The 27,471-nt window shown below is 43.0% G+C and overlaps 1 protein-coding gene across 3 annotated transcripts in view; it reads left to right on the top strand.

The window, feature by feature from the left end:
• Positions 1-27,471, top strand: part of SPAG6 (sperm associated antigen 6) — a 65,151-nt gene that overhangs the window by 30,769 nt on the left and 6,911 nt on the right. For all 3 annotated transcript variants that reach the window (XM_085875610.1, XM_085875612.1, XM_085875611.1), the window contains 5 exons: positions 4,404-4,609; positions 5,311-5,484; positions 5,633-5,785; positions 6,378-6,572; positions 19,325-19,441. In XM_085875610.1, coding sequence (XP_085731736.1) covers positions 4,404-4,609; positions 5,311-5,484; positions 5,633-5,785; positions 6,378-6,572; positions 19,325-19,441 — 845 coding nt within the window. The remainder of the gene's footprint in view (positions 1-4,403; positions 4,610-5,310; positions 5,485-5,632; positions 5,786-6,377; positions 6,573-19,324; positions 19,442-27,471) is intronic.

Below are 27,471 nucleotides of genomic sequence, written 5' to 3'. Positions count from 1 at the left end.
TACAAACCTCAGCTTCATCAATAAATAACATTAATATCAATGACAAAGACTAACTGCTAGCTCATCTTTCACCAGGTGAGGAGTCATATTCTAAGTTAAATGTGTAAAATCAATGTAAATATTATCTTACAATTCACAAATAACAGTCAGATGTGCAGACATTATGGTGCATGTAAAATTACCATTTTCTTCTCAGAGGTTAACATCGAAATGAAGAACAAATGAGATATTTGACATTTCGTCTGACCAAAGGATATCGTTTTTTTCGCAGAACCACTTTCCAACATTCCTCATTTGCTGAGAAAAGATCAGGACCGTCAGGGAAACCACTTTACCAACCATTGCTCTGATAACTCGGGAATCTGATGATTACCATGTTTTTAAATATACAAGGACAAAATATAGGTCCTGCATGTAAGAGGGGTGGGTGTGGGGAGAGTTAATGAGGCTGGAAAGATCATGGGTAGCGATGGTATTAATGACATTGCATAGGGGTGCATGAGTATTGCTATCTTTAGGCCCTGGAAGGAATATTAGGATTGTTTTGACCCAGGAAGGCGATTTCACTAGGTGGAGAAAAGAGGAGCAAATGAGTGCAAAGCTTGGGCATCAATCGGTGGGGGACGGTGTGGGTGGAGGGTGGGTGGGGGACATACCCCTCAACAAATTTTAGAGTCGGGGTAATCAACAAATGATTACGAAGCAGTTTTCCTTGCAATTAATTTAATAAATTTTATGAAGTTTGAATGAGCGATTAATTACTCGGCGAGTCGAATATTTCAGCCGGGGCCGATTATTCCCGATATGTGAAACACTGCAACCCATGCCTACAGAAAACAGACTTTTTGGAACACCGACTGCATTTCCCATCCAATCATCATGTAAGTTTGGTTTTTTTTTCAAAAAAAAATCTCCATTAGTAGGCGCTCATCTGTTGAATTTTTCATGCCAATCGCTCAAGCAGTTGCAGAGAAAACGAATTTAAAAGCGAATAAAGGTGAAAAAGTAAGGGCGGGTGAAAAAGAAAGTAAGGGTCTCGGCCGACGTTCAACATGGTTATGGATAGTTCTGGACACCGATTACGAGTGATATTCGGCTGCTCCGACTCCACATTGTGTACCGCTGCATAGCACGAACAGATCAGCACTCGAGAGCGCCAGTTAGCAAAACTTGAGGGCTTGCCAAGTTAAGTCATCATCATACTAAAATACTCAATTTGGTTGTTAGTTGTCCAATCTCAACTAAACTTTCCAGAGGGACTATGAGTCCATCATAACTCATAACACAAAGGTTGTAGCTACTTGGTCCCCCCCCCCCAACCCCAGGGGGTTCCGGAGATGGGGTTGACACAAATTATCTACGGAGACATATACCGCGTAGTGCTTGCTGCTCCCAATGGGAGAGCTTATGATGACAGGACGTCCATCTCGATTGGTTTCGCCTTAATCTTACATTTTCAGACATTATTTTCACACTCCATTACGTTCCTTTCGACTCGACTGTAAAAGATCCGGAGGAATTCCGATGTTTTATTTGGTTTTACCGTCTTGGAAAATCTTCAGCAGCTTGGAGCATCGTTTGTGACGTGCAGCTGCTGTTCTCACCACTTGCTCACTTAATTGGATTTAGGTCATTTGACTGTTGTTCCTCTGCCTTTATTTTTTGGACTGCACACAAAATTAAGTTGACCCCCCCTTCCCCATAAAAAAACGAAATTCCCAGAAAAGGTGGCACAAGCGGCCATAAAGTGCTAAGCATCAAATTTTTCCGGGGCCTACATAAGAGCCCCGGACCCCATGCCGTATTTGCTCCTCGCTATGTGCCCCACCCACTTTTCAATAGCGATTGATGCCCTTGAGTGCAGTCGAACAGGAGGCCTGGATATTGGGAGGTTAACAAGGATGGGGTGAGAGATGGAAGAAGGGCTGGGGAAGGATGGCAGGCTGAAAGAGAAGAGAATGTAAGACCAGAAGAGAGGTGGTAGAAAAAAAATAAAAAGGCCACAAACCTATCTGTCACGAGGAAGTAACAGGATCCATGCCTCTGTTACTCTACGGGAAATACCAATGATGTTGAGACCTTTGGATTCCACAGCATCTAGAGATGGAACCTGGTGTGATGCAGGCGCACAAACCAATGTGAGAGAATAGGACTTCACTGAGACATGGACAAAGGCCTTGTACGTCATGAAAAATTCAGATTTACCATAATCTTTATCCTTGCTGTACCTTCAGATATTCATTCCATCATGACACAATCACTTTTTGTGCTTGGTCATCACTGTGTACCAAAGGAAACGTTTTCAGCATTGACCATGAAAACGGATCATATCGCAGGGTATCATTTTATCATACTAAAATATGCAATTTGGTGTCTGCCTGTCTGTGTGTATTTTTGACCGCGATTCGTTCGGTCGTTACTTATCCGATCTCAAGCAAACTTGATAGAAGGACTAAAGGGACACGATGGAGGTTGTCGCGACTTCATTTCCTCCACCACCCCACCACAACCCCCTCCCTCCCCACTCTGCAAGGGGGTTTTCCACCTTGGGTGAAATCCATGTAAAGCCGTTTGTCTGTCTGTCTATCTATTTGTGAGCAGGGTATCTCAAATAGTTATGGATGGATTTGGATGAAACTTGGCGGCCAGGTTGGGCATGTGACAATGATGAACCGATTCGATTTTGGTGTTGATATCCAGATCCGGATACGAGAATATTAAAAACGTTATCGAAGTCATTCTTCACGATTGAGAGATGGGGCCAAAAACGATGTACATAGCATGATATTTCAAAAAGTTATGGACGGATTATATTGACGGTTGAGTTGTTAAGTGACGAGAACAAGCCAAATAGATTTTGATTAAGGTCCGGATGCAGATGTAGCCTATCAGTGGGATTGGAAACATAAACTCTTCAGCCTGGCAGAGGAATGTGCTCCAAAGAGTGCCGTTCTAGTCCTCATTATTTTTGTATATCTGTATATGTGATGTGTGTATTATTATCCCTTGCACAAGAAGCAAAAAGCGGTGTTAGGCAATTGGTTCACTCTGTCTGTCTGTCCACAAACGTCAGTTTATGATCGAGGAAACAACTTAATTTCAATTGAATGTTATATTCTGAACACAAATCAGAACACGAACCTGTAGTTTAACAGTACTTTGACGGTGAATTTGTCCCGATCATACGTGCGTAGAGAGGAGCGAGCTAATTTTAAAAAAAAAACTCTCTGCCTGTCTGGCAGTGAAAGAAAATTGAAAATCATTCCAACCAGGAAACTTACTGTTTTTAAGGACGCCATCAAGGATATAAACAACAGGAACGAAGAACTAATACATCGTGTTAAATAAGGTGGTGTAAAAGACACTGCATCAACAGCAGTAAACTTAAAAAAAAATTTCTACAACATTTAACATCTTCATTTTATTTAAATCGAATTATATACTTGGACACTGAAAAACACAAATCACCTTTTTGGCACTTTCAAAAAACTTTCGCTTAGTAACACTTGGACAATATCTTCCTGCATTTTATGTCATCTCGACCAATGAAATTTGCTGCTCGCAGACCCCGCTCATGTCCTTTTTATGAAGCCTGCGTGGGGTAAGGTGTTCTATGCTCTCTAGTTTAGAAATGTTTCACGGTTAAAAGCTTATATTACAAACTCATTCAGGCAATTGTTACTCAATGACACATTGCTATGTAAATCATGTATTGCGAACTAGCGAAGCACCATAGGATCAAGATTCCCATCTGATAACGTATGGTGTGGTCAGAATTTGAACGGCGCATACAATTTAGCCAGGTAAAGTGCTCATCAACGTATTCTGGCGATCAACATATTTCATTAGGAAGAATAAATGCTCAGTTTAGCCTCACAACAGAAGGTCTCAGCGAGCCTCAGTCCTTTGGACCTCACGGGAGCGGCCGAAAGCTCATGGGCTCACGATGACGCAAGTTAATTAATGACAAAAACAAAAGCATAATTGGAGAAGTTTGGGGGGAAAAAAATCCTTTTAACTCGAAACAATTAACCTTTGTCAGGTCAAATTTAAGCCTGGCAGCTATTTGCAATGAAGTGAGATTTATATCCTGTAGTTCAAAAAATTAAGGCGCTACCAAGTAGTATAGCTTCCCAGCAGGCAAGGGTCAAGACCACTTGATGGTCGAAACCTCTGATTTTAGTCTGGCATACTGAGCAGCTTTATTAGTTAGCAAGGCCTTGATTTTTTATTTATAAATTATGGATTTTCTCAAATTCAACCAGTTTTCTCTTTGTGAAATTGTTGGTCTTACATTTACAATCAAGAGTTCCAAATCCTTGCTTACAAGAAATATGGAATAAATTTAAAAAATACACATCTCACGACATCCCATGTTGCACTGTGCTCCACCCGTCCTGCAGATCTGGCACAGGCAGTTGTGGATGCAGGAGCTGTGCCATTTCTTGTGCTCAGCATGCAGGAGCCCGAGATTGCACTGAGGCGTGTCGCCGTGTCAGCTTTGAGCGACATAAGCAAACACTCGATGGAGCTTGCCCACATCGTGGCTGAGACTGGTACAATCGCCATCCTGGCCCAAATGATCCTGAACCCTGATACAAAGCTCAAGGTTTGCATCTCGGAGTAACCTAGCCAATGGCTCAAGGATATGGTGGATCAGAAGGGCTTGAATGGGGACATTAATGAGATCAGGGACCTAATGGCGAACAGGAGGGACATCATCATGTACTTGGGTGATCTGGGATAACAATACATTGCTCAGCGGTAGCATTCTTGCCTTTGACCCGTCTCGTCTGAGTGTGATTCCCAGCCTGACGATAAACCATCACCGCAGTGCTGTGTACTCAAGAGTTTTTCATCGACGAGTAGGCCATCCTTTGGAGGGAGCCATAAACTACCCGTCTCATCTCCTTCAATTACAGATAAAATAAGCAACAATTGCCTTTTAAAATAAAGAGGTGATTTTGCGCTGATACCCTGGATAAATTAAAAAATTCCTTTCCTATTGGCATCAATGGCATAGTAGTGTCTCACTATTCATGCAACTTGTAGGAAACAAATTAATCCCGATCAACTATACAATACCTACTGTATATAGCTGAATGGGGATTACAATTCAAAGGCATCGATCCACCACAGTTAGAATAAGCTATGTTATTGTTCGCAGAAGTCAATGTACAAGAGCAGTTTTCATTATCGAAGTTGAAAACATTCTCTGATAATAATAAGAACATTAATAACCAGTTCAGGGACTTTATAACCAAACCAAGCTATTCACTGCCACCTTCTCCCTTCTCAATTTCTGTGCAGCGTCAAGTGTTTTCAGTTCTAAGCCAAATAGGCAAGCACTCAGTAGATTTGGCAGAGTTGGTGGTGGAGGCCGAGGTGTTTCCAACAGTGTTCATCTGTCTGCAAGACCCAGACGAGGTCGTGCGTAAGAATGTCGCGATTCTTGTGTGTGAGATTGCCAAACACACATCCGAGGTACGACGCGTGCAACTGAAACTCCTATCCATGCCTTTAGCTTGTCGGATTTAATTTTGTCATCGGCTTCGCGCGACATTTTCAAATTCACTGACACAGGGCATGTGTGTTCAGGAGGAAACGTGTATTTGCCTGCCATTTCCTGTAGCTCTCCCAGCTGATTGTGAATGCTGGAGCACTGCCTGCACTGGTAGATTTCATTGGTGAAAATGAGGGAAGTGTGCGTCTGCCAGCAGTAATGGCTCTTGGATACATCGCTGCTCATGCTGAGACCCTCGCCACGGCTGTCATCATGTCTCTGGTAAGCCAAGTCAAACAGCTTAAAATGAAAACTGTGGACCAAATTAAATGCTCCCATTTTATACAGAATCACATCAATAAAACCATTAATGTATCAACAATAATCAGACTTGGTGGCGTAATGGTGAGAGCGTCCGCTCTGAGCCCGAGAGGGCGGTTGTTCAAACCCCATTGGAGTCATACCAAAGATTCTGGAAATGGTACGTGCTGCTTCCTTGCTTGAAGTTCAGCATTTAAATGATGGAACATGGACAATGCTGGGAAGGCAATGGCAAACCACCCAGTATAACATGTACTAAGAAACTGCTTCGGCAGCACCAACACTGCAGAGTATGGTACATGAAAAAAAACATCAATAATGACAAAGCATACAGTTTCATGTTACAGCTCCCAATCCACCCACCTATGTGCTCATTCTGGTTTCATTATCTTTGGCTGCTTGAACTTTTCTAGCTTGCAGGATAAGGCAGCTTCCCACCGAAATATTTGTCATGGATTTTTGAGCATGATACGGGGCTATAGGGATGTGGATAAGTAACTAAACTATAATCAAATTCCTCACCCCTCCTCACGTAATTTTGTTCTTACACCAGGGCATTCCGCAGCTCACTCAGGTGCTATCCAACGAGGCAGAGGAAAACTATGTGCGTGCAGCTACTGCCTGGTCCCTCGGCCAAATCGGAGGCCACTCGAGTGAACATGCTGTAGCTGTAGCTGGAGAGAATGTTCTTCCAAAATTGCTGCAGATATACACTTCCCCCGACAGCTCTGATGACTTTCAAAACAAGGTGAGGTCTCCCGAGAAGCTACCTTGCAAAAATAATGCGAAAGTGATTTCCGAGAGTGTTCAGACAAGTCCCAAAAGAGGGAAATAGTTTTTTACTTATATATTTTTCGCAGGAAGGTTTACAAAAAACAGGAAGTTAGCATTTCAAAAAAATTGCATTTGGTTAACTTCATATTTCAGCTGGTAGCACGCTTGGCTCTGAGATGTTTTCAATGGAAATCCTCAATGCCAGCCGTGAAATCAGAGCCATCTCCCTCGACATATTGTGAGATTTCGATGCGGTCTGGCACCCTGCCCTGCTCACCAAACTCTCTTCCTATGGTATCCATGGACATCTCCACTCATGGCTCGCAGACTTCCTCTCCTGTCACAGCCAATGTGTGGCCCTGAATAGAGTTCTCTCATCCCCTCTTCCTGTCCAAGCTGGAGTTCCTCAAGGCAGTGTTCTGGGTACTGTTCTTTTTCTGGTTTTCATCAATGATCTCTCCGACTCTGGAAAATCCTCTTTATCTCTTTGCTGATGACTTCACCCTCTGTCATCCTTCAGCTTGGCAAGCAGCAGCCTCTTCACTCACTGCAGATCTGGGTAAAATCACAAACTGGTCCAACACGTGGAACATGTCTTTCAATCCGGACAAATCTCACACTCCCACTATGTCTCTTCAAAACGACCATCTGGACCCCCCCCCCCCATCTAATTTCTCAACAATACTCTGGAAGAAGTCCTTTCATTCAAGCTTCTGGGTCTCACTATCTGCCATGATCTTTCCTGGGAAAGCCACATCTCCAAGCTGGCCTCCAAAGCTAGTCACCGACTGGGCATCATCCGTCGTGCAAAGTCCTTCCTTGGCACAGCTGAGCTACTGACCACAAACAAAGCTTTCATCTGCAGCCTGATGGAGTACTACTCCAGCCTCTGGGCTGGTGCTCCTGCCTCTCACCTTTCTTGGCTTCGCACTGTGGAAACCAAGGCATTTAGGATTATTGGTATCTCCTGCAATGAGGCTGAGTCTTTGGATTTCTCACTTTCTCACGGCAGGCAGGTCAGTGGTCTTTCTGTCTTCTACGGTCTCTTCCCCGGTCTCACGCCCCCCCCCCCCCGCCTTGCTCTGTCTACGATATGTCCCCACCATATTTCCGCAGGGCGCTCAAGGTCCACTTGCAACCCCCTTTTTTGTATACATTGCTGAGGCTTGTATAAGAGCTAACACACAATGCACAGGAAGGGGGGCATGACACAAGAGGGGCGGAGAGGGAAGGACAAACCAGTGGGGAACAGATCTGTGGAAGGGAGAGGGATGGGGCGGGGAACACGGGGTATACAAGATGGACATTACAGGGACTCTCAGGAAGGAAACCAGGTAATTTGAAGGAAGTGGGTTTGGAGTGGATTAATGGGGGTAGAAAAGATTGAGGTTTTGGATGGGGGAAGATAAGAGGTGGTGGTGAACCGCTGTTTTGAAGACCAAGAGGGAAGAATGGAATTATAGAGTGTGGGAGTTTATTCCAAAGGCGGGAAAAAAGACGAATGAAAGAGTGAAGGTGAGCAGTGATTCGTGATTTTGGTAGTTATACCAGAAGGGGGTTGTTGGCGGACCTTGAGTGCCCTGCGGAAATATGGGGGGGGGGGGGTTGTTGGCGGACCCGAGTGCCCTGCGGAAATATGTTTTCATATTACAGACAGAGCAGGGAGGGCGAGACCAGAGAGGATACATTAGAATAGAGAAAGACCACCGACCTGCCTGTGGTGAGAGTGAGAAATCCAAAGACTCAGCCTCACCGCAGGAGATACCAATGATCCTTCTGGTAAAACTACCAAAATCATGAATCACTGCTCACCTTCACTCTTTCATTCCTCTTTTTAGTCTGGCGGATTGTGACAATTTTTGGGAGAATTGTGATTTTTGTGATAAAAGCGTCAAATTTGGCAATAACAACACTGTATATGTCACCGATGATTTGTGATATTGGGACATTGAAAATTCTGCCTACTTCCGGTTTTATCCAAGATGGCGTCCATGCGTGTCATGTTTACCACAAAACAAGCAATATTACTGTAATGTTTACACTTTGAGGTTTAATTATCATGTGTTGTTAATTTTCTCTTATACTATATATGTGTATAATTACTTTAAAACTATTGAACACCTTCTAAAGATAATAAATGTATAATTTCATATACTCAACAACACAATTAAAGGGTCATATGATTATATATTATGCACCAAAATGCTGGAACCCCCACTGATATTGCTTTCAACAAATAAGTCAGAACAAATGCAATTTTATTTCTTCGTAATGTCTAGGACATATTAAAGCTAATTTTCCATTGGTAAACATATATAAAGGACCATATCAGTGTTTTGATCCACCACTACTGGTGCTACGTTATCTGGTTATTATCCATGACATACTGACATTAGATATACCACATGAGTCCAATATGTATACATATATATATATATATATATATATATATATATATATATATATATATATATATATATATATATACATATATATATATATAAAAAACACATCCAAGAAACTGTTTTATAGATCAATTCGTATGGAGGAAAAATTCCTATCAAATATTTAGTCTATTTTGTCCAAGTGCAACAATTAACTTTCCATCTGTTCATCATAAACTCTTTCCTTGCCTTAACACAGTCCACCCCCACATGCACAGAGAGTAGTGCAGGGAAGATTGTTTCTCTTGCATTTACATCATCTTTTACATCCTTTCTTGCAGCCACATCGCAAGAGTTCTTGACAAGATGCTTCAGCTGTGGTCCATAGAGGTATCCACTGTCCATTGGAGCCTCTTTGCCATCCATATTCTTGGGGACTGGGTAACAAGGGCTCTTGTGATAGTGTTTGACCCCACATATGTATGCCTGAAATACAGCTCTCTTGGTATGCTGAACAAGGGCTGCATATGTTGGAGGAATAGAGTCCATTGTCTTTCCCTTTATCCGAGAAGAGGTATTTCCTACAGGCATCAACTCTCAGAAATCTGCATGTCTTGTCATACATACGGATAACAAGCCTTTCAAGTACATGGATATTACCCTCATTGACAGACTCTGGTGAACAAGTCAATTTCTTGAGAAATGATGTAACATCATCATCATCCATCCATGCATCCCATGCAGTCTTCTTTCCTTTACCTTGGAAAGATGACACCGTGTCACACCCAGTGAAGGCGTGGAAGAAGGGAAGTGCTACACACTTGTCTGGCCCAAGATGCTAGCTGATGTCATGGAGAGCAATGTATCTGAAATTTTTCCCCGTTCCAAAAGATATCCATAACTTGTCAATGGTGAGACTTGGGAAGAGAGAAAGTGCCAAGACAACAACATCTGTGTCAACTGTTCTGATGACAATTCTCTTGTGACCATTCCTGCTGGCATGTGCCAGATGGACCATGATGCGGGTATCTGCCTCCTCGTGTGTGCAAGGCTGAAGTGAAGAACAGTCAATGTCTTTGTTGTTAGTGATCACACTGCTGCCATATGTTGTGATAGCATTGCCACCATCCTCGATATCTTGCACGAAGGTTGCTGGAAAGTGAAATAGTTATTTCTTGTTTTCATGTACCTTTAAGAAACCATTCCAATTTTGAGGCATTTTGGTGTTGGAGCTCACTCGCTTGCGAATCCCTATTCCCCGATTTTCTCTGACAGTAGCTTTCAAGCTATCGTCTACATAACAGTCCCAGATGATATCAACTCTGACCGCGTCTTTGAGTTGCCGTTTCACATATGGGAGGAAGACACTGGTGGCATAGTCTTGAAATGTATTGGCATCATTTGGTTTCAAGAAGTTGACCACTGCAGCGCCATCCAGTATTACAAGTTCACATTGCTCATGAAACACACTGTGTGAGAGTGGCTCAAGACATTTAGAGAGCAATTCCGATTTGCCTCCGATGCGCAAGTTGCCATTCAGACTTAGTGATGGTGGTGATGGTTGATTTTCGTGCATGAAAAATCCATCCAAATTTTTGTTTCTCGTTTGGCAAGCTATATACAGTCTCGACAACATTGAACAGTCACTTTTCAGGGAATCTATCTTTCCACTTCTTGTTGATGTAGTCTTCTTTCCTTTGGCACCAAACAGTTGAAATTTATTTTTTGTAATCTTGTCGCTGATTGGCTTTTTGTTTTGTATGAGTCTTTCTGTGTAGAAAACCTCAGCTTGTTTCTTGCCAATTGTTTCCATCTCTTAAACAACTCTTATCATACCTGGATTGGCAAACTCCTTGGTATCCAAACTAAACAGATCTTGTGTTTCTTCCAAGAATGGATTTCCCATTTCACAAATGACCTTTGTAAGAGATGAAATGTTATGTACAAATGTTCCTTGTATGCTTTGTGAAACATCATGATGCTGCACCCCTTCTATACCTTCATCTGATTGTGCCATATGAAGACAAGACTCAAATTCTTCAACCAGTCTTGAAACTTCTGGACCAGCAACCATCCACCTCCGTAGAGCACTTGGGTTTTCAGTTAATCCTACTGCACCACCATCACCTTTCACGCTGGCGTTGTTTTGCTCATGTGCTTGATCTAGAGCAATTCCGGAAAATACCCATTTTGTTTTGTGGATGACGAAGTGTCTGATGTCAAATTCTCTTGCCGTGATGGGATGTAGTGACCATAAGTTTGACATATCTCGCAAATGCACCGACAACCAATGGGCATAGTTGACATGATCCAAGGCAAAAAAAAACACGGAACAATGCTGGTAATGGCATCAACATAGAGTTGGAACCTACCAAGGCGGATTGCTTTGATGAAGATAAATACCAGAAGTTGAAGATTGAGCACAGTATACCAGAACTTGAATTGTGGACTTTGCATGGACGCTTGTCTGATCCAATTTTCAAATTGAAGAACACCTTGGTTGAGTGTTGCTTTCTCCGCAATGCATAAAGACTACATGCTGTCACTTGGTGCGCATACCTGGTTCGTGTAAGGTGTGATACTTTCAAGAAGGAATCAGCCTTCCCAGTAGTTGTAATGTTAGCTTCCACCAAAGCACTTGTCCAGACACTCTTTTCAAGTATATCGCCAAGTAGCTTGAACGCAGCCATCTCTATGTGTAAACCACCTCACATTATGACAAACTTATCTTCTCCATGGCTGTTTGGTAGGCCCCACTGAATTTGTTTTGCTACGTCATAGAGTGGCTGGTCGACCGCAATGACAGGTATCTGCCCAGGATTTACACAAAGAGTGGCATTCCTGATCAGGTTCATGGCATGGTGAATCATTGCAACAGATTTAGCCTCATTGCTGAAAAGAGGTAACAATGCTGACAGATCTGATTGCACTACATCTCCGCTGATCTTCTTGGCATGGTAAGCAGCCCATGAAACATCACCCATATAATCTGTGAATTGATCCTCACCAACAGTCTCATTTACAAAGTCGAGCCAGTTGTGTTCGTCTTCAAGAGCCTCTGTTATGTAACGTATCTCGTGTACTTGTCCACCATTAAGAGTGGGAACTGTAGCGTCTTTTGGAAGTGCAACTTGCTCAATTGTCGTGTAGAAGTCGAGTAGTGTAGGCACTGCTTTGGATGCTGGGATATTCTCATTTATCAATTAAGATCTTGCTCGAGCAGAGCCTCTATTCTCAGATGTTACATGCTGAAAGATAGATATCCCTGTACCATGGAAGGAAGCCTTAGCTGTTCTAGAACTAGGATTGTGATCAATGTTATCTATTGCAGAAGTTGTAAATAAGCCATCTCTGAGTTTTGTTGGACAAACAACATTTTCTTCATGGAATCTTATGCACACACTGTTTGCTAACTGGGTAGAAATAGCGAGGACCCTATATTGTCGAGCTCGGTCGACCCGAGAAATATTGTCGAGCTCGGTCAGACATCTTAAAAACACAACTTGTCCCGGATTCTGATTTTGTTTCTTCAATGTAGTTTACAATGTCTGCAAGAGCAATACCATGCATCATTTTTGTTCTTGAATCTTTTGGAGAATCCATTTCCAGAACCTGCACTGCATTGTAAAGTCCAACAAGGCATTTTGCCTGATATTTTGCAGATTGTGCAACTAAATCTCCAGGACTGAGCTTGGCAAGCAATGTGGTGTCTTGCAATTTTAGTGCACATTCTCGAACACGAGCATCAAGCTTAAATGTCGATGCATCGTGTAATGTTTCACCAGGTATATGTTCATCACAGAAGAAGCAAACATCGGGTGCTTCACATCCTACCAGAGTACACTTACGTGTAGACTTTTTAGCTCGGTCAATAGCCAACTCATCATCACATGCTGACTTTCTCTTTTCTGCTCGCTTCAACTGTGTTGAATTGAATTTTGTATGACAGGAGTCATGCCAGCTTGCTCTGTGACTTAGAAGTGTATCAGCAATACCAGTGCCATCATCAAGTCCTTGAGTATCAAATTGGACGGGTAGACTATTTAGATCTTGAAACCTCTCAACATTTTGTGCGAATGTCACATAACCTGCCCCAAGGTTTTTGCGTTTGGAATTGGCTGGACATTTTAGTGGTTCATCATTAACTGTCTGACAGATGAAACATTGATTCCAATTTGTAGATGTAGCTTGGACTCCGACTATCAAGCTCTCCCGGGGTTCTTCGAGTCTGTAAATGAAAATATAAAACCATTTACTACCCAGTAAAGGCAAACACACACCACAAAAAAGTAAGGCATTATGAGTTTGTTTGGTCATACACATTAATTATAGTGTAGCCTAAATGGCTTACATTCATCAAAAAAAAAAAATATATATATATATAAATATTATAATTGAACATTTCAAAATAATTACTGGTCCCTCAGTCTGAGGTAAATCTTATTCCCTCCCTTTAATACCTTGATTATTGAAATATCTCTCTGCTGGGCATATTAATACAAATATTTAAACCGTTTACCTTATATTAATAGTCACGAGTCACGAATGTACAAATTCAATTCATTTTATTAACTATAAACTCATTTGATCGCTCAAATACGCACCTTTTATCTGGGAGATCCATCACGCCAAAAGCTGTCTGCTAGCGGCCATTTTGAAAGGAGGGAGAAATCATTGTTGCAGAAATATATTTATAGTTGCTTCAAATGTCTTTTAATGTTATTTAAGTACGATTACCTTACGATATTACTCAGTGTTCGATCTAATCAACTCATTTAGAACATATGAATGACAATACGTCAGAATAATAAGAATTTGTGTGCATAATGTATGTATATATATATATATATATATATATATATATATATATATATATATATATATATATATATATATGTTAGTTTTTATCTATTTATTTGGTATACATTGATCAGAGAAGCATGTTTATATTACTCATGATTCTTTCATAGCAAGAAACCGCTAAATTATTGATTATATATGTTAAGATAGAGCTTATTCACATTTTTCTGACAAATTGGTGGCCATCTTGAATAAAACCGGAAGTAGGTCAAATCACAAATGTTCCTATATCAGATATGCATTGGTATGCCAAAACTAACTTATATGCCAAGTTTCATGCTTTTATCAAAAAAATCACAATTTTTTCATAATCCGCCGGACTATTTTCGCGCCTTTGGAATAAACTCCCTCACTCTGTTCAATCCCACTCTTCCCTCCAGGTCTTCAAAACAGCTGTTCACCACCACCTCTCATCTTTCCCCCATCCAAAACCTCAATCTTTTCTACCCCCGTTAATCCACCCTAAACCCACCTCCTTCAAATTCCCTGCTTTCCTTCCTGAAAGTCCCAGTTGTGCAAGGGCCAGAAAGTCCCTGCAGTGTCCATCTTGTTGCCCATGTGTACCACGCACCATCCACCTCCCTTCCATAGATCTCATGTCTCTGTTCTCCATGTTTTGTCTTTCTCTCTCCCACCCCTCTTGTCTCCTGCTCCCCTTGTTGTATGTCCTGTGTGTTAGGTCTCATACGAGACTCGACAGTGTGTCCCAAAAAAATTAAAATGCGCGGCAGGGTTTAATCAAGCAAGAATTGATGTCTGGTGCAGTACTAATGTGAGTGGGAGGAGGGAGGGGTGCTGTACTTTGAAGGATTTTTAAGCCACACTTCTCATAGTGATATAAGCAGTAAAGCAATAAGGTTAAGTTATTACTCTGCAACTTCTCTGCAGTCCTTTCACGTTCGAGCATAATGCTGAACAGGTTTCCTCTAATTGCAGGTATATTTTTCAACTTAATCCAATATGGCTGCCACACCATGTGACCTACAGTCGTGGCCAAAAATATTGGCACCCTTGCATTTTTTTTTCAAATAACTTACAATTTTCTCCAAAAATATGTTGAAATTGATAAAAGTATTTTGTCTCCACAATTCTTTATTTCACTGTTAATATTACACAACCTTTGTTTTGATTCAGAACTTAATCCTCTTAAATCAGAAAATAAAAAGAAATGGCATTGACAAAATTATTGACACCCTGGAGTTAAAAATTTGGTAGCACAGTGCACAGCCTTTGGATAAAATACCTGCAGTCAAGCGCTTCCTCCAGCCATGAATGAGATTCCTACACCTCTCTACTGGCAGTGTGGTCCACTCTTCTTGTGCAAACTGCTCCAGTTCTCCCAAATTTGAAGAGTGCCTTCTCCCAACTGCTGTTTTCAGATCTTCCCACAGGTGTTCAATGGGAATAAGATCTGGACTAATTGCTGGCCAGTTCAGAACAGTCCAGTGTTTTGTCATGAACCATTCCTGGGTGCTTTTTAAAGTGTGTTTGGGGTCATTGTCCTGCTGCAAGACCAATGACCTTTGACGGAGACCCAGCTTTCTGGCACAGGGTTGAACATTGCACTCCAAAATGCCTTGATAATCTCATGATTTCATGATGCCATGCACACATTGAAAGCACCCAGTGCCAGAGGCAGCACAGCAACCCCAAAACATCACTGAACCTCCTCCATTGTTTGACTGTCGGGAAAGGTGTTCTTTTCTTTGAAGGCTTCATTTTGTTTTCTGTAAACATAGAGATAATGTGCTTCACCAAAAAGCTCTAATTTGGTCTCATCTGTCCACAGGACATTCTCCCAGAAGGATTTTGGATTGTTCAGGTGTGTTTTCGCAAACTCCAGTCAGGCTTTCTTATATCTCTCTCTCAGCAGTGGGGTCCTCCTGGGTCTCCGACCAGAGAACCCCCTTTCATTGAGTTGGCGATGGATGGTATGAGTGGAAAGTGTCGTACGTTGTGTCTGAAGGTCAGCTTGAATCTATTTGGTAGTTGTTCGAGGTGCTTTCTCCACCATTCGAACAATCCTTCGCTGCAATCTTCGATCAAGTTTTGTCTTGCGGCCACGTTCAGGGAGGTTGTCTACAGTGCCATGGGCCTTAAACTTCCTGATAACATTGCGTACGGTGGACACAGGAACATCAAGGTCTCTGGAGATGGAGTTGTAACCTTGAGATTGTCCATGCTTGGCTCCAATCTTGTGTCTGACCTCCTCAGACAATTTTCTATTTTTCTTTCTTTTCTCCATGCTCATTGCGGTACAAACAGTGACACAAAACAGCAGAATGACTCCTCTCCATTCAAACTGGTTGAATATGCCTGGTGTTGGCTTAATGGTTAGGGTGGTGGGCTTGAGATCCTAGGATCCTGAGTTCAAATTCCACTCAGCTGTTGAATTAATACCAGGTAGAGATGACTCTACCTGTCATCCTTCCGAGGTCAGCAAAATGAGTGCCAGCTTGCTGATATCCTGTGTCGGAGTGGCGACGCGTCCAGGATTGTGCCCAAGAGCCAAGGAGACTGCTTAGGCAGCACCAACGCTCTGCACAGAGTATGGTCACAATGGAAGGATGGAAACTGGTTTAATGAGTGATTTTTATGGTGTAGGCACCTGTAACGCACCACAGGTGAGTTCAATTCCAAAGTAAAGGAGAATCACCTGCTTGAAATCCAATTATTTAAAACAACTTCTCAAAGGTGACAATCATATTGTCCAGGCCATTTTAGGATTTCAGTGTGGAATAAGCTAATATTTAGTAATATTTTCAGCTTTTTTTTTATTTTGTTCCACTTCAAACCAAAGAAATACATTTGTGGATCTGAAAATATTTTTAAATTTCAACAATTTTCTGGAAAAAAAATGGTGCATTATTTCAAAAAAGTGCAAGGGTGCCAATATTTTTGGCCACAACTGGATAACATCAGAGTCGTTTTTAAAATATTCTCCATTAGTTTTCGCATCCATCGGACAAGTGATGACAGTCAAAAATTATCAACGAAAATATATATAGAAGTGGACAAGCACGCACACACGTGTTACAAGTCTCGCATCTCCTTTGGGGCGAGACTAAATTTCATCTTTCGCTCCGTGCACTGCCTCTTTGTACCTAATCTCAAAGTCCACGCGTCTTGCTCACACAAAACTGCTTGGAGGAATGCATGAGTGATCATGGCACGATTAAATTAGGCGTGGCAGGTCGATTACCCCCAACACCCTGAAGGTTATTAATGAGCTGTCTGGGTTTTTAACCAACAATCTGATAGTGACACAGTAATATGCCTGAGATTTGCACCATTTACAGAAGTGTTTATAACCTCTATGCTGCTGCCTTCAGGTGGATTTGAACTTATAACCTCTTGGATGCAAATCTTAAAACGTCTTTAACACTAGACCACCATCGGAACCAATGTCATCATTTTTACTAACATCTGGTGAAATGGTTTTCTCCATATTGTTTCTCAATTCATAGATGAGCCCCCCCCCCATAAACCCCCTTATTTATAAAGATAGACTTTTCAAAATCATAATCGTTATTTTTCCTTCAATAATTTAATAAACAATACTCTGCTTACACATGATGTAACAACAATGGCACAGATACGTCCAGCATGACCCTTTACCAATCCCGCACGTTGTCTCCACCCAAAAATGTCCTGACCAGGCCTCTTCCTGGGAAAGTATAAATTCAAATCTCAGAGCCCCCACTTGGCCCAAACAGACCTGGGTCAAAATTTTTATTGGGGAAAAGGGTATTTATTAGTCACACCGAGAAAGGAAGCTCATCGCAGGTTGTATCACGAATCATCGTCCACGAGCAAAATGACACGAATAGCCAACAATGAGCAGATTTTTCAGAGTTTAAATGGACACTCCGTGTTGGAGTTGACCGATTTCTGAATTGTGCACGGCTTCAAGTTGCTCGTGCAAACAAATGACAAACAGCATTTATCGACGATTCGTGATTCAATGCTGGAAAACCATTTGGGAGAAAGGGAAGTGTCAACGATACCTTTGGCCTCAAGCAGATGGTTTTGCCATTTTACGAGCCTGTGCGTACTTGGGGAGCCTGAACGGTGCAGCGTCCTGGGTGGTGATGGGTGACTGGACCACAGGGGAACATGTGGCACGGGAACGATGATCTATTCACCTGCTTTCCACCTCTTCAGGTTTTTGCGAGATGATGAAGGCGTGACTTTTTCTCGAGTTTTGAGGAGGACGTTGGCTGATTTTGTTCGTATGAAAGCTGACCTTGTAGCGTGGGTAGGCCGTTGAGTGGAGAAAGGTGCATACATCTATTTTTCATGGGACAATGCTCAACTTCATGAAATACAATCTGATGTGAAATAAAACGTTTTTTAAATGGAAACTTTGGATGGAGAACAATATCACACAAAACTTTATCAAAACGTAAATTATTTTAAGTTAACACGCAGCCAAAGGGCAGAGGAAGGCTTACATAGTCGTACAAATATTTGGCTGAACCATAACGAGATTTATCAAAGTGGGTGGAAGGGGTAATGCAGATGGTGTGGGGGTGTTTGAGGAGTGAGATGACTTTAACTAAAAAAAGTGGAATTTTAAAAAGTTCAATTAGGCAAGTTTTTTGCAAAGAATATCAAAAACAAGTGAAATCCTTCAATACAGCACGTGTGGTGAATCAAATGAGTACACTAATGTTAAAATATGCAATTTATGCTTTTTCAGTTGAAAAACAATTAAAAAGCGTACTTAATATTTGAAATGTAAAAATCTTGTTATTATTGTGATAATCACCTTTATATATAACACAAGGAATGAAATCGTTCGATACAGCGTGGCAGGAGGCCGCAAAAGAATGATAGCATAGGAAGAACTTAGCTTTCAGCATTCGGCGATCGGCGCGAAATGCGATGGTGGGCGGAAATGACGTCTTTCAGCACGAAATGCGATGGTGGGCGGAAATGACGTCTTTCGTTCGTTCGTACATGAGAGGGGCGCGTTTCTTGGTTTTTTCCCATCAAGCAATAAATTAAATGGTTTTCACATATATAACACATTAGTTTCACAAATTTCCATTGAAATACTCGGGTATTTCCGTCAATTCTTGCTATTTTCGTCTGGGTTACGCATCGCCATCTACCGGACGGCCGTCATTGGCTGTGTCTTGAGGCACTTGGGGGGGGGGGGACAGGGGACACCGGAGATGTGGTAGACACTGGGGACATTTCAAACTCGGTGCAATTGTATACAGCGCACGCGCTGTAAAAATTGGGAAGAGGAAGATTTTGAGAGATGTTTAAAGGCAGCAACACGTTAAAGTTGAAACTCCAGGCATCAAAGCAGACAACTATATCTTGTACAAAAAGGCCTTTTATACAAACAATAAGTTAAATAAGAGACTATTGTCTTTGAATGAGAGTCTACCTGGGAATTAAAGTTATTTAGAAATTTCAATGATCTTATTAAAGAATGTTGTTTTCCATCTAATTCCACCATGATCCTCAGGCAAAAAATGCTCTGAAGAACATTTTGCAGAAGTGCGTGCACCTGCCTGCCCTCGAACCACTTCTGCGAGACTCACCACAAAACATCCTCAAACATGTGGTTATCCAGTACAGCAAGGTGAGTGAAGATTCCCCATTAAATCTCGTTACTGGCAAGCTCAGCATCAGGCACAAGAGCAATCAAACCGAATGCTGAGTATTTTAACCCTACACCGATGAAAACCTGAAGTCATGCAAATTTTGAGCAAAGCTAATTATTAGTGAATGCACCTTATTTGTTTGTATGCAACACAAGGCTGCAGGGTAGCATTATTGTCTGGGGTGCAGCTGTGCCGTTGATACAATGCCCTCTGCTGGTTAGGGCAAGAATTTGGAATTTCGCCACGTTGCAATCAAAGCTCACCTGCTCTTTGCAAAGGACATCATGGAATCTTTAACGTCCACCAACGAATGCTGGCACGGGAAGCCCGTTTAACATCCAGAGAGACAGCACACACATTGATGAATCACCCTGCCTGTGAAACACTAGGATGACAGTTCATAGCTGGGTCGGGATTCAAACCCAAGCTAGACAGCTGAGAGGCGAGTGTGTACCTCTAAGTCATCCTGTCAGCCCAGGGAATGCCTATTAGATCGGGATTATGAATTAGTTTGCCAGTGCCATCATTACCTAAGGGCAGCTACGGTGATGAAACGCTCCTTGCAGCTTCGAGAAGGAATTTGTAATTTGATCAGGGTGTCTGGTGATAACTCACCTACTCTTCACAAAACATAGCGGGATCTTTAACATCCACCAAATAATGCGAGCACACGGGTCTCCAGCTTAACATATATCCGAGGGATGGCACATCTTGTGACGCAATGCCCTGCCCACGGAACACCAATTTGCAGTTTGTAGTTGGGTCGGGAATCAAACCAAAAGGAGATGGATCAAAGGTCAGTAAGTTTCCTCAAAGCCATCCTGTTGACAATACAGTTGTAAAAATAAAATATAAAAAGAGTGGTTATTATTTTGGAAAAGGTTTTTAGCTGGAAAAGAATGGATTTAGATAATTTATTTATTAGATCATATCATCAGTGTTTAAAAGACTGGTGTTGGCTTAACGGTTAAGGTGGCTGGCTTAAGATGTTAGAGTCTCGAGTTTAAGCCAGTGTCGTGCAGTTGGATGAACACCAGGTGGGTTGACTCAGCTTGTCATCCTTCCACGGTCATCAAAATGAGTACCAGCTTACTGGTAACAGGGGCACATCAGCAGTACAGCTATGCCCAACCTCACCCTGAAAATGATGCAGCTAATCAGCCATAGGCTGCATACAAAGAAATAAGTAAAACTAGAAGGGCACTCGGGAGAGCGCACACCTCCGTCATGTAATGCCTGATCCACGAGAATATATTGGGCCCATTACATTTTTAAGATATCGTGCTATACAGGACTATATCGTTTTTGGCCATACCTCTCAATGGTGGAGAATCACTTTAAAAATTAAATAATTCTCATATCCAGATCTGGATCCAGATCTTCACCAAAATCGAATCAATTCGTCCTTGTCACACACCCAACCTGCCACCAAGTTTCATCTGAATCCGTCCACAACTTTCTGAGATATCGTGCTAGATATCGGTTTAGCCCGATCTCCCAATGCTGAAGAATCACTTAAAAAATTCTCGTATCCAGATCCGGATCGGGATCTTCACCAAAATTGCATCAAATCTTCCTTGCAACACACCCGATATATGTCCACCAAGTTTCCTCCGAATCCGTCCACAACTTTTTGAGATATCCTGCACAGAGTCAGACAGACAGAGAGACACAAACAAACAAACGGGTGAAAACACAACCTCCTTCACCTTCGGTGGCGGAGGTAACTCGAGAGTTAAACATCCATGTTAACTGACACATAACTCAGATGATGTTTTGTCAATGATGTAGACTTTTGCACTTTTGCAAAGTTTGCTACTCTCATGTACAACGCATGTCCTCCATTATTCTTCTCATACGTGTCTGCAGTAGCTATATAATTGGAAAATCATTTGCATTACAATTACAGACCAATTAAATTTCTGGCCATATTTACGAGTACAGTTTATCCTTGGGACATATTTACAAGTAGTTCAGCTCCATCCCCAAGTGGCATTTGCTCCATCGGCCTCCATATTCGTTTTAGTACACATCAATGCAACTCGGGGTGTTTGCACATGATAATCATTCAGCAAATGCAAGATGTAACGCACACACCAAGTTCAGAGAGATGCTGCATACACAACCAGTTATAAATAACAGATCATCTTTAAATAGCACGACTCTCATATAGAAATGGATGAAACCAACAGAACGTTGATCGAGATCACTAACCAAGCAAGGAGAAGCTGACATATCAGACGTTAACCCTTCGTTATAGCAAAATGGAGAAACGAAATAGGAGGTGAAGGTTAATATAGGGTTGGGGTGAGTCAAAGGTGTATGCATCAGAGTTGAGTCAGGGGTCAGGGAGCACGTGGGCATGAGAATCGCTGATTTTTATAGGGAGGGTCAGGGTTCAGGGGAAGAAAGTCAATGGGACTGGGAGGAAAGTGAAAATAATAGGGAAAGAACAAGAAGTAATGGGGGGGGGGAATATATATAAAATATAATTAAATTAAAAAAATATATATATATATAAAATATACATTAAATTAAATTAGAAATATATATATATAGTTGCGGTTCGACAAAACCGCATGCCTCTAAGGCAATGGCCCCCAACATAGAGTGATCCCTAGGCAGTTATTTCATTGGTCTTCGTGCAGTAAGACCTCCCCTCATGTCTCGTGGGTTAACGGGACGAAGTGCATTCCGTGGGTCTCGTAGTTAGGTCTATTAACTAGTAACTATTTCGTATTCTGATTTCTACTCCAACCCTTTCCTTTAAGTCATGGTACAAGCAAGCAAGCACACACGCCATTTAATATGCGATTGATAATACGCACACCACGATGCCTCCGATAGCTCGGAACCACCACACTCCCTCCACGACACACTACACAACCCGCCATTATTTCGTTCAAATATGCACGCCAATTTCCAACCGGTACTTTCCCTTACTCCCACACCTCGCTCACCAAACCTCACCACTTCGACCACAAACGCCTCCTGCACACGGGAAAAATGTTCCCACACAACCTCGTACCACCGCATCCAGTGTTACCACCTCCTCATTTTCATAAATGCCAAGGTGAGTCAATGAAAAAAGCCAAGAATTCACAAGGGTTCGGAAAAGCGATGATAATAGAAAACTTATACGCCAAGAAAACCTGTAGAAAACCAAGACGCCAAGGTGAACAACGAATAGCCAAGATCTTGTGAAAAAAGCCAAGGCGTGGTCACACTGACTGCATCGCTACAATTAGTCACTCTATATGGAGGAGTACTGCAAGACTCAGGCTGTCCTCGGGACCGCACAATGTTTCCCCACACAGCAGATGTCAATAACTCGACCGCATCTCACCGGCGACGTCCCAGGTGAGCACGCAGAATTGATGCAACAACCCTCATCCAGTCGCCAGACCATGGCAAGACAGGGGCAGCGAGGAGGGGTCGTAAGAGGGGTGATCCGGAAGTTTGGTATGGAGCCCGGGCATGCATTTTGGCTCATGAGTGGGGGGAAAGTCCGTTGCTATTCGACATTCACATTGCACTCGGAGCACGTTCAGTTCAGGGAGCACACCTTATGCTGAGTCAGGAGTCGAGCCATGCCAAAGCGGATGGGCAACTGAGACAGTTTCCGGTCCCAGGAGCCTGGCAGTGTGTTAGGTCAAGTCAGATCTGTGACCTGCTACAGGTACCATGTAAACCTGTACTAACCTGTTCCATGGTCGGGTTGTCGGCAACTAAACTGTTTCCCCCACCAAGTTTCTAGGTGAGGAGGGTGTTTGATATGAACACCCAGCAGGATGAATAAGAAAACCTGTCAAAAGGCAGAGGAGCTCCTTGTGAGGCAATGGCCATCCATATCTCGTGCCCAACTGTGTCTGCGGACGTCCTCCTGCAGTTGGGTTACTTATTATTAGGAGGTTGGTGGCAGGATTTGCACTCCAGCCACCATAAAATCTTTCATTCCACAAAACATTCCAAAAGAATTTTAAAAACCTGAAAACCCACTCCGTGGGAGTGCCTCGAGTACAGCTTCCCTTCACAGAGCAGCTCACCGGATGACGGGATTGGGCAAAATCTTCGGGACCCCCAATCTTTGATAAATTATAGGAGGGAACCCACGGGGTAATATTCCCGGGTCAGATTGTGGGAGAGTATGTCAGGGTGTTGCTGAGGTGTAGTCCATGAGACGGCGGTCTCCTTGGGTTAACCTGAGGCGGTTCCTTCGGGTGGGTGCCTGGAATGTCCTATCCCAAAGAGGGGATGATCACCTGTCTCTGTTATCATCTGAGCTCAAGCGATTGGACATCAGTATTGCAGCACTCTCTCAGGTTCGGAGACCGGATTGCGTCGAGATCATGGCGGGTGGTTACACGTACCATTGGTGTGGTCACTCTGATGGTTACCATGCCCAAAGAGTTGCTGTAGCTGTGTCCAATAAGCTGACTCCAATGATAACTGAGGTAACACTGGTCAACGAGCGTATTATGAGACTCAGGATTCGTCACTCCTTGGGTGTCATTTCCCTGGTCTCTGTACATGCTCCGACTGAGGTGAGTGATCTCACCGTGAACGACGTATTCCATGCCGCGCTCGAGTCTGTGGTTGATCGGTGCCCCAGACGAGATACTCTTTGAGTCTTGAAGGATTTCAATGCATCAACTGGAACTGATAGGGATGGTTATGAGACATGTGTTGGTCCCCATGGGTCTGCAACTGTGAACCTGAATTGCACTAAGTTCCTTGACTTTGTAAGAAGTCAGAGACTTAGGGTGGCCAGTTCATGGTTTCAGCCCACAGGCTCATCGCTGGACTTGGGATTCCAACGCTGGCAGTGTGGCAAAGGAGATTGACCCTGTGCTTGTTGATGGTCACTGGAGGATTATCCAGAACTGCAGGGTCTACCGGAGTGCTCAGTTCCTCATTAGTCACCACAGGTTTGTTGTAGCAACTCTGAAGTTGCAGCTTATATGCAGGAGAATGGTACCATCCCAGCCTAGACTGGTTGTTGGCAAGCTCAAGGATGAGAGTGTAGCTGAGGAGTTTGTGAACAGGCTGAGTGGAGATGTGGGTGTCTGGGTGCTTTGGGGGGTCCTGAAGAGTTCTGGAGTGCCTTCAAGACCACCATCCTTGATGTTTCCGGTAGATGTCTTGGAACTCACCGTAGGGCAAAGAAGAATTTTGTCTCTCAATGGACACTGCATATCATTGACCAGAGTCGCAGGGCCAGGCTGAATGGCAGAGCTGAGCTGTTCAGGGAGCTGAGGCGTAAAACTGTACGTGCACTGAGGGTGGACAAGGAGGCCTATGTGCGAGGAATCTGTGAGGGGGTAGAGCATTACTTGTGATCAAGTGATTCTCGTCCTGCTTACAGGAGAATTCGTGCATTGCGTTCCTCCATGCCCGTCCCTCGGTGTACTGCAGTAAGAGCAGAAGGGGGTAGGCTCTTGACAGTGGAGTCCAAAGTGAAGGCCCGCTAGGCCTAGTCTGGATGTTGTGAGATTACTTTGAGCGGCTGTACCAGGCTGATCCACCAGCTTTCAAGTTTGATGTCAGGGGTGTTACAATCCCTGTTGCTGACCCTCCAATCAACTGTGGTCCACCTTCAGTTGTGGCAACAGGCTTTGGTGAACCGGTTGAAATAGGGTGAAGCTCCAGGGATCTGTGGCATCCATGCTGAACTTCTCAAGGCTGGTGGAAATGCTGTACTCGTGTCGTTGCATGCAGTTCTGTGCTCTGCCTGGAACACAGGCATCATCCCAACTGACTGGAAGAGGGGCCTTCTTTTCCCTCTCTGTTAAGGAAAGGGTGATCGCCAAGACTGCAACAACTACCGAGGGGTGACGCTGCTCTCAGTGCCGGGCAAGGTCTTTGCTTGGATAAATCTTGATCGGGTTCGCCATCATCTGCTTGAGCACCAGCGTCCAGATCAGTCAGGCTTTACACCAAAGAGGTCAATGATTGACCGTATCCTTGATCTTCGGGTCCTCACCAGACGCAGACGAGAGTTTCGGCAGGGGCTGCTTGCAGCCAATGTTGATCTCTGCAAAGCGCTTGATTCAGTGAATCGAGATGCCCCTGGAGGATTCTTGGTCTTCCTGGGGTGCCACCAAAACCGATCAATCTAATGTCTGAACTCTACTCTGGTACTGAGAGTGCTGTGAGATGTGGTGGTACTATCTCTGACTTATTTCCAGTTATCACTGGAATCCGTCAGGGGTGTGTAATGGCCCAAGCACTTTTCAGCACTTGTATGGATTGTATTCTGGGGAGGATGTCAGAGAGATCAAGCTGCGGTGCATCACTTGGGAATGTCAAGATGTCTGACCGTGATTTCGCATATGATGCCGTCGTCTTTGCGGAGACTAGATATCCTTTTGGGGGCCCTCAAGGTGCTGAATGAGGAGTCGGAGCCACTGGGATTACGGGTTTCCTGGGTTAAAACTAAGGTCCTGGGGCAAAACAGCTGTCTTGAAGAGCTGACGGGAAGAATGAGATTGAAGAGAGTAATGAAGGTGGGTCTGCAGGCGGGAAAGAGAGTACATGAGGGGAGGTGAGCCAACATGCTGATCCTTGTGCTTGTGAATGTCCACGGGGCTGAAGTGGGGAACAATACCAGAGACTGCCATGTAGCTGTACGCATAGCCAGGGGGATTGAAGTGTCGAGCAACCGGCTTGGAGAGGTCTACGTTGCTCGTTCACAGATCGAGGTTTTCACTAAAGCGATCACCCAGTCTTTGGCCGGCTTAACCGATGTAGATCTTCTTGCAGAGAATTCACATGATTCCATAGATAACATTCACAGAGGTGCAGTTGAAGTGGTCGAGAGTTTGATACTATTGAAGAGGGTTGAGGATGTGTTCAACACTGGGTTTTTTAACAACTAAAATGGCTGCCAGTCGGCCATCTTTGATCGCACCGCGTAACAAAATGATGTGCACATGTATGCAATCATGTGTTGTCTTTGTGCCAAGTACGCATAAAAATCGGTCCATACATGTTCGAGATATGTTTGCGGACGCACGTACACAAAAATCGAGACCAAACACATTAGCCCCCGTTTCAGACCAAGTCCAATGGGGGCTAATAAGGCGGTGTAAAAGACGCTGCATCAATGGTAGTAAATCCCCGACTTAATTTATTCATACGATTTTTACAATCTTTATTTTATTTAAATTGAATCATATACTTAAACACTGGAAAACACAAACCGCTTTCTTTGCACTTTCAAAACCCTTCCGTTTAGCAGTATTTGGGCATGTTAAATAAGGTGGTGTACAAACAAGGTGGTGTATAAGACTGCTTCAATGGTGGTAAACTTATCGAATTTTTTTTAAAACAATCTATAAAATAACTATCTTATTAAAAGTAAAGTATATACTTGAACACGGCAGAGGGAAATGTATTCTATGAACTCCCTAGTTTTTAAAGTTTTTCTTAAACTACCTTACCTCTCCTATTTCTCTTCTCCCCTCTTCTCCTGCCCTCATTTTCCTCTTCTCTAAACTCCCTCTTTTCCTCGCTCCTTTATATCAGTTTCTTAAAATCATAATTATACTTATTTACTCTATCTTATTACATAGATATCCATATTTAAATATTTTTAAACTTTTAATTGGACCACTTTAAAAAGTTGCTTTAATTTGTTTTTCTTTATGTCCCATTACTCCTTATGCCTGATGTTGGCTTGATGCTGGAGTGGTGGGCTTGGGATCCTCAGGTCCTGAGTTCAAATCCTGCTTGGCTGTTGAATTAATACCAGATGGGGTTGACTCAGCCTGCCATCCTTCTGAGGTCAGCAAAATGAGTACCAGCTTGCTGGTATCCTGCATTGGAGTGGCGACCTGTCCAGGACTGTGCCCAATAGCCCAGGAGACTGCTTAGGCAGCACCAATGCTCTGCACAGAGTATGGTCCCAATGGATTGGATTACTCCTTGTTGTTCCCCTATAATTTTTACTTTTATCCCAGTTCCTTTGACATGAACCCCAAAACCCCGACCTTCCTTGTTAAAATCA

Source organism: Eptatretus burgeri, chromosome 3 (assembly GCF_056783735.1).
Source record: "Eptatretus burgeri isolate ZD-2024b chromosome 3, Ebu_testis_v1, whole genome shotgun sequence".
In the NCBI taxonomy this organism is placed as follows: domain Eukaryota; kingdom Metazoa; phylum Chordata; class Myxini; order Myxiniformes; family Myxinidae; genus Eptatretus; species Eptatretus burgeri.
This window is presented reverse-complemented; position numbering and strand designations above follow the sequence as displayed.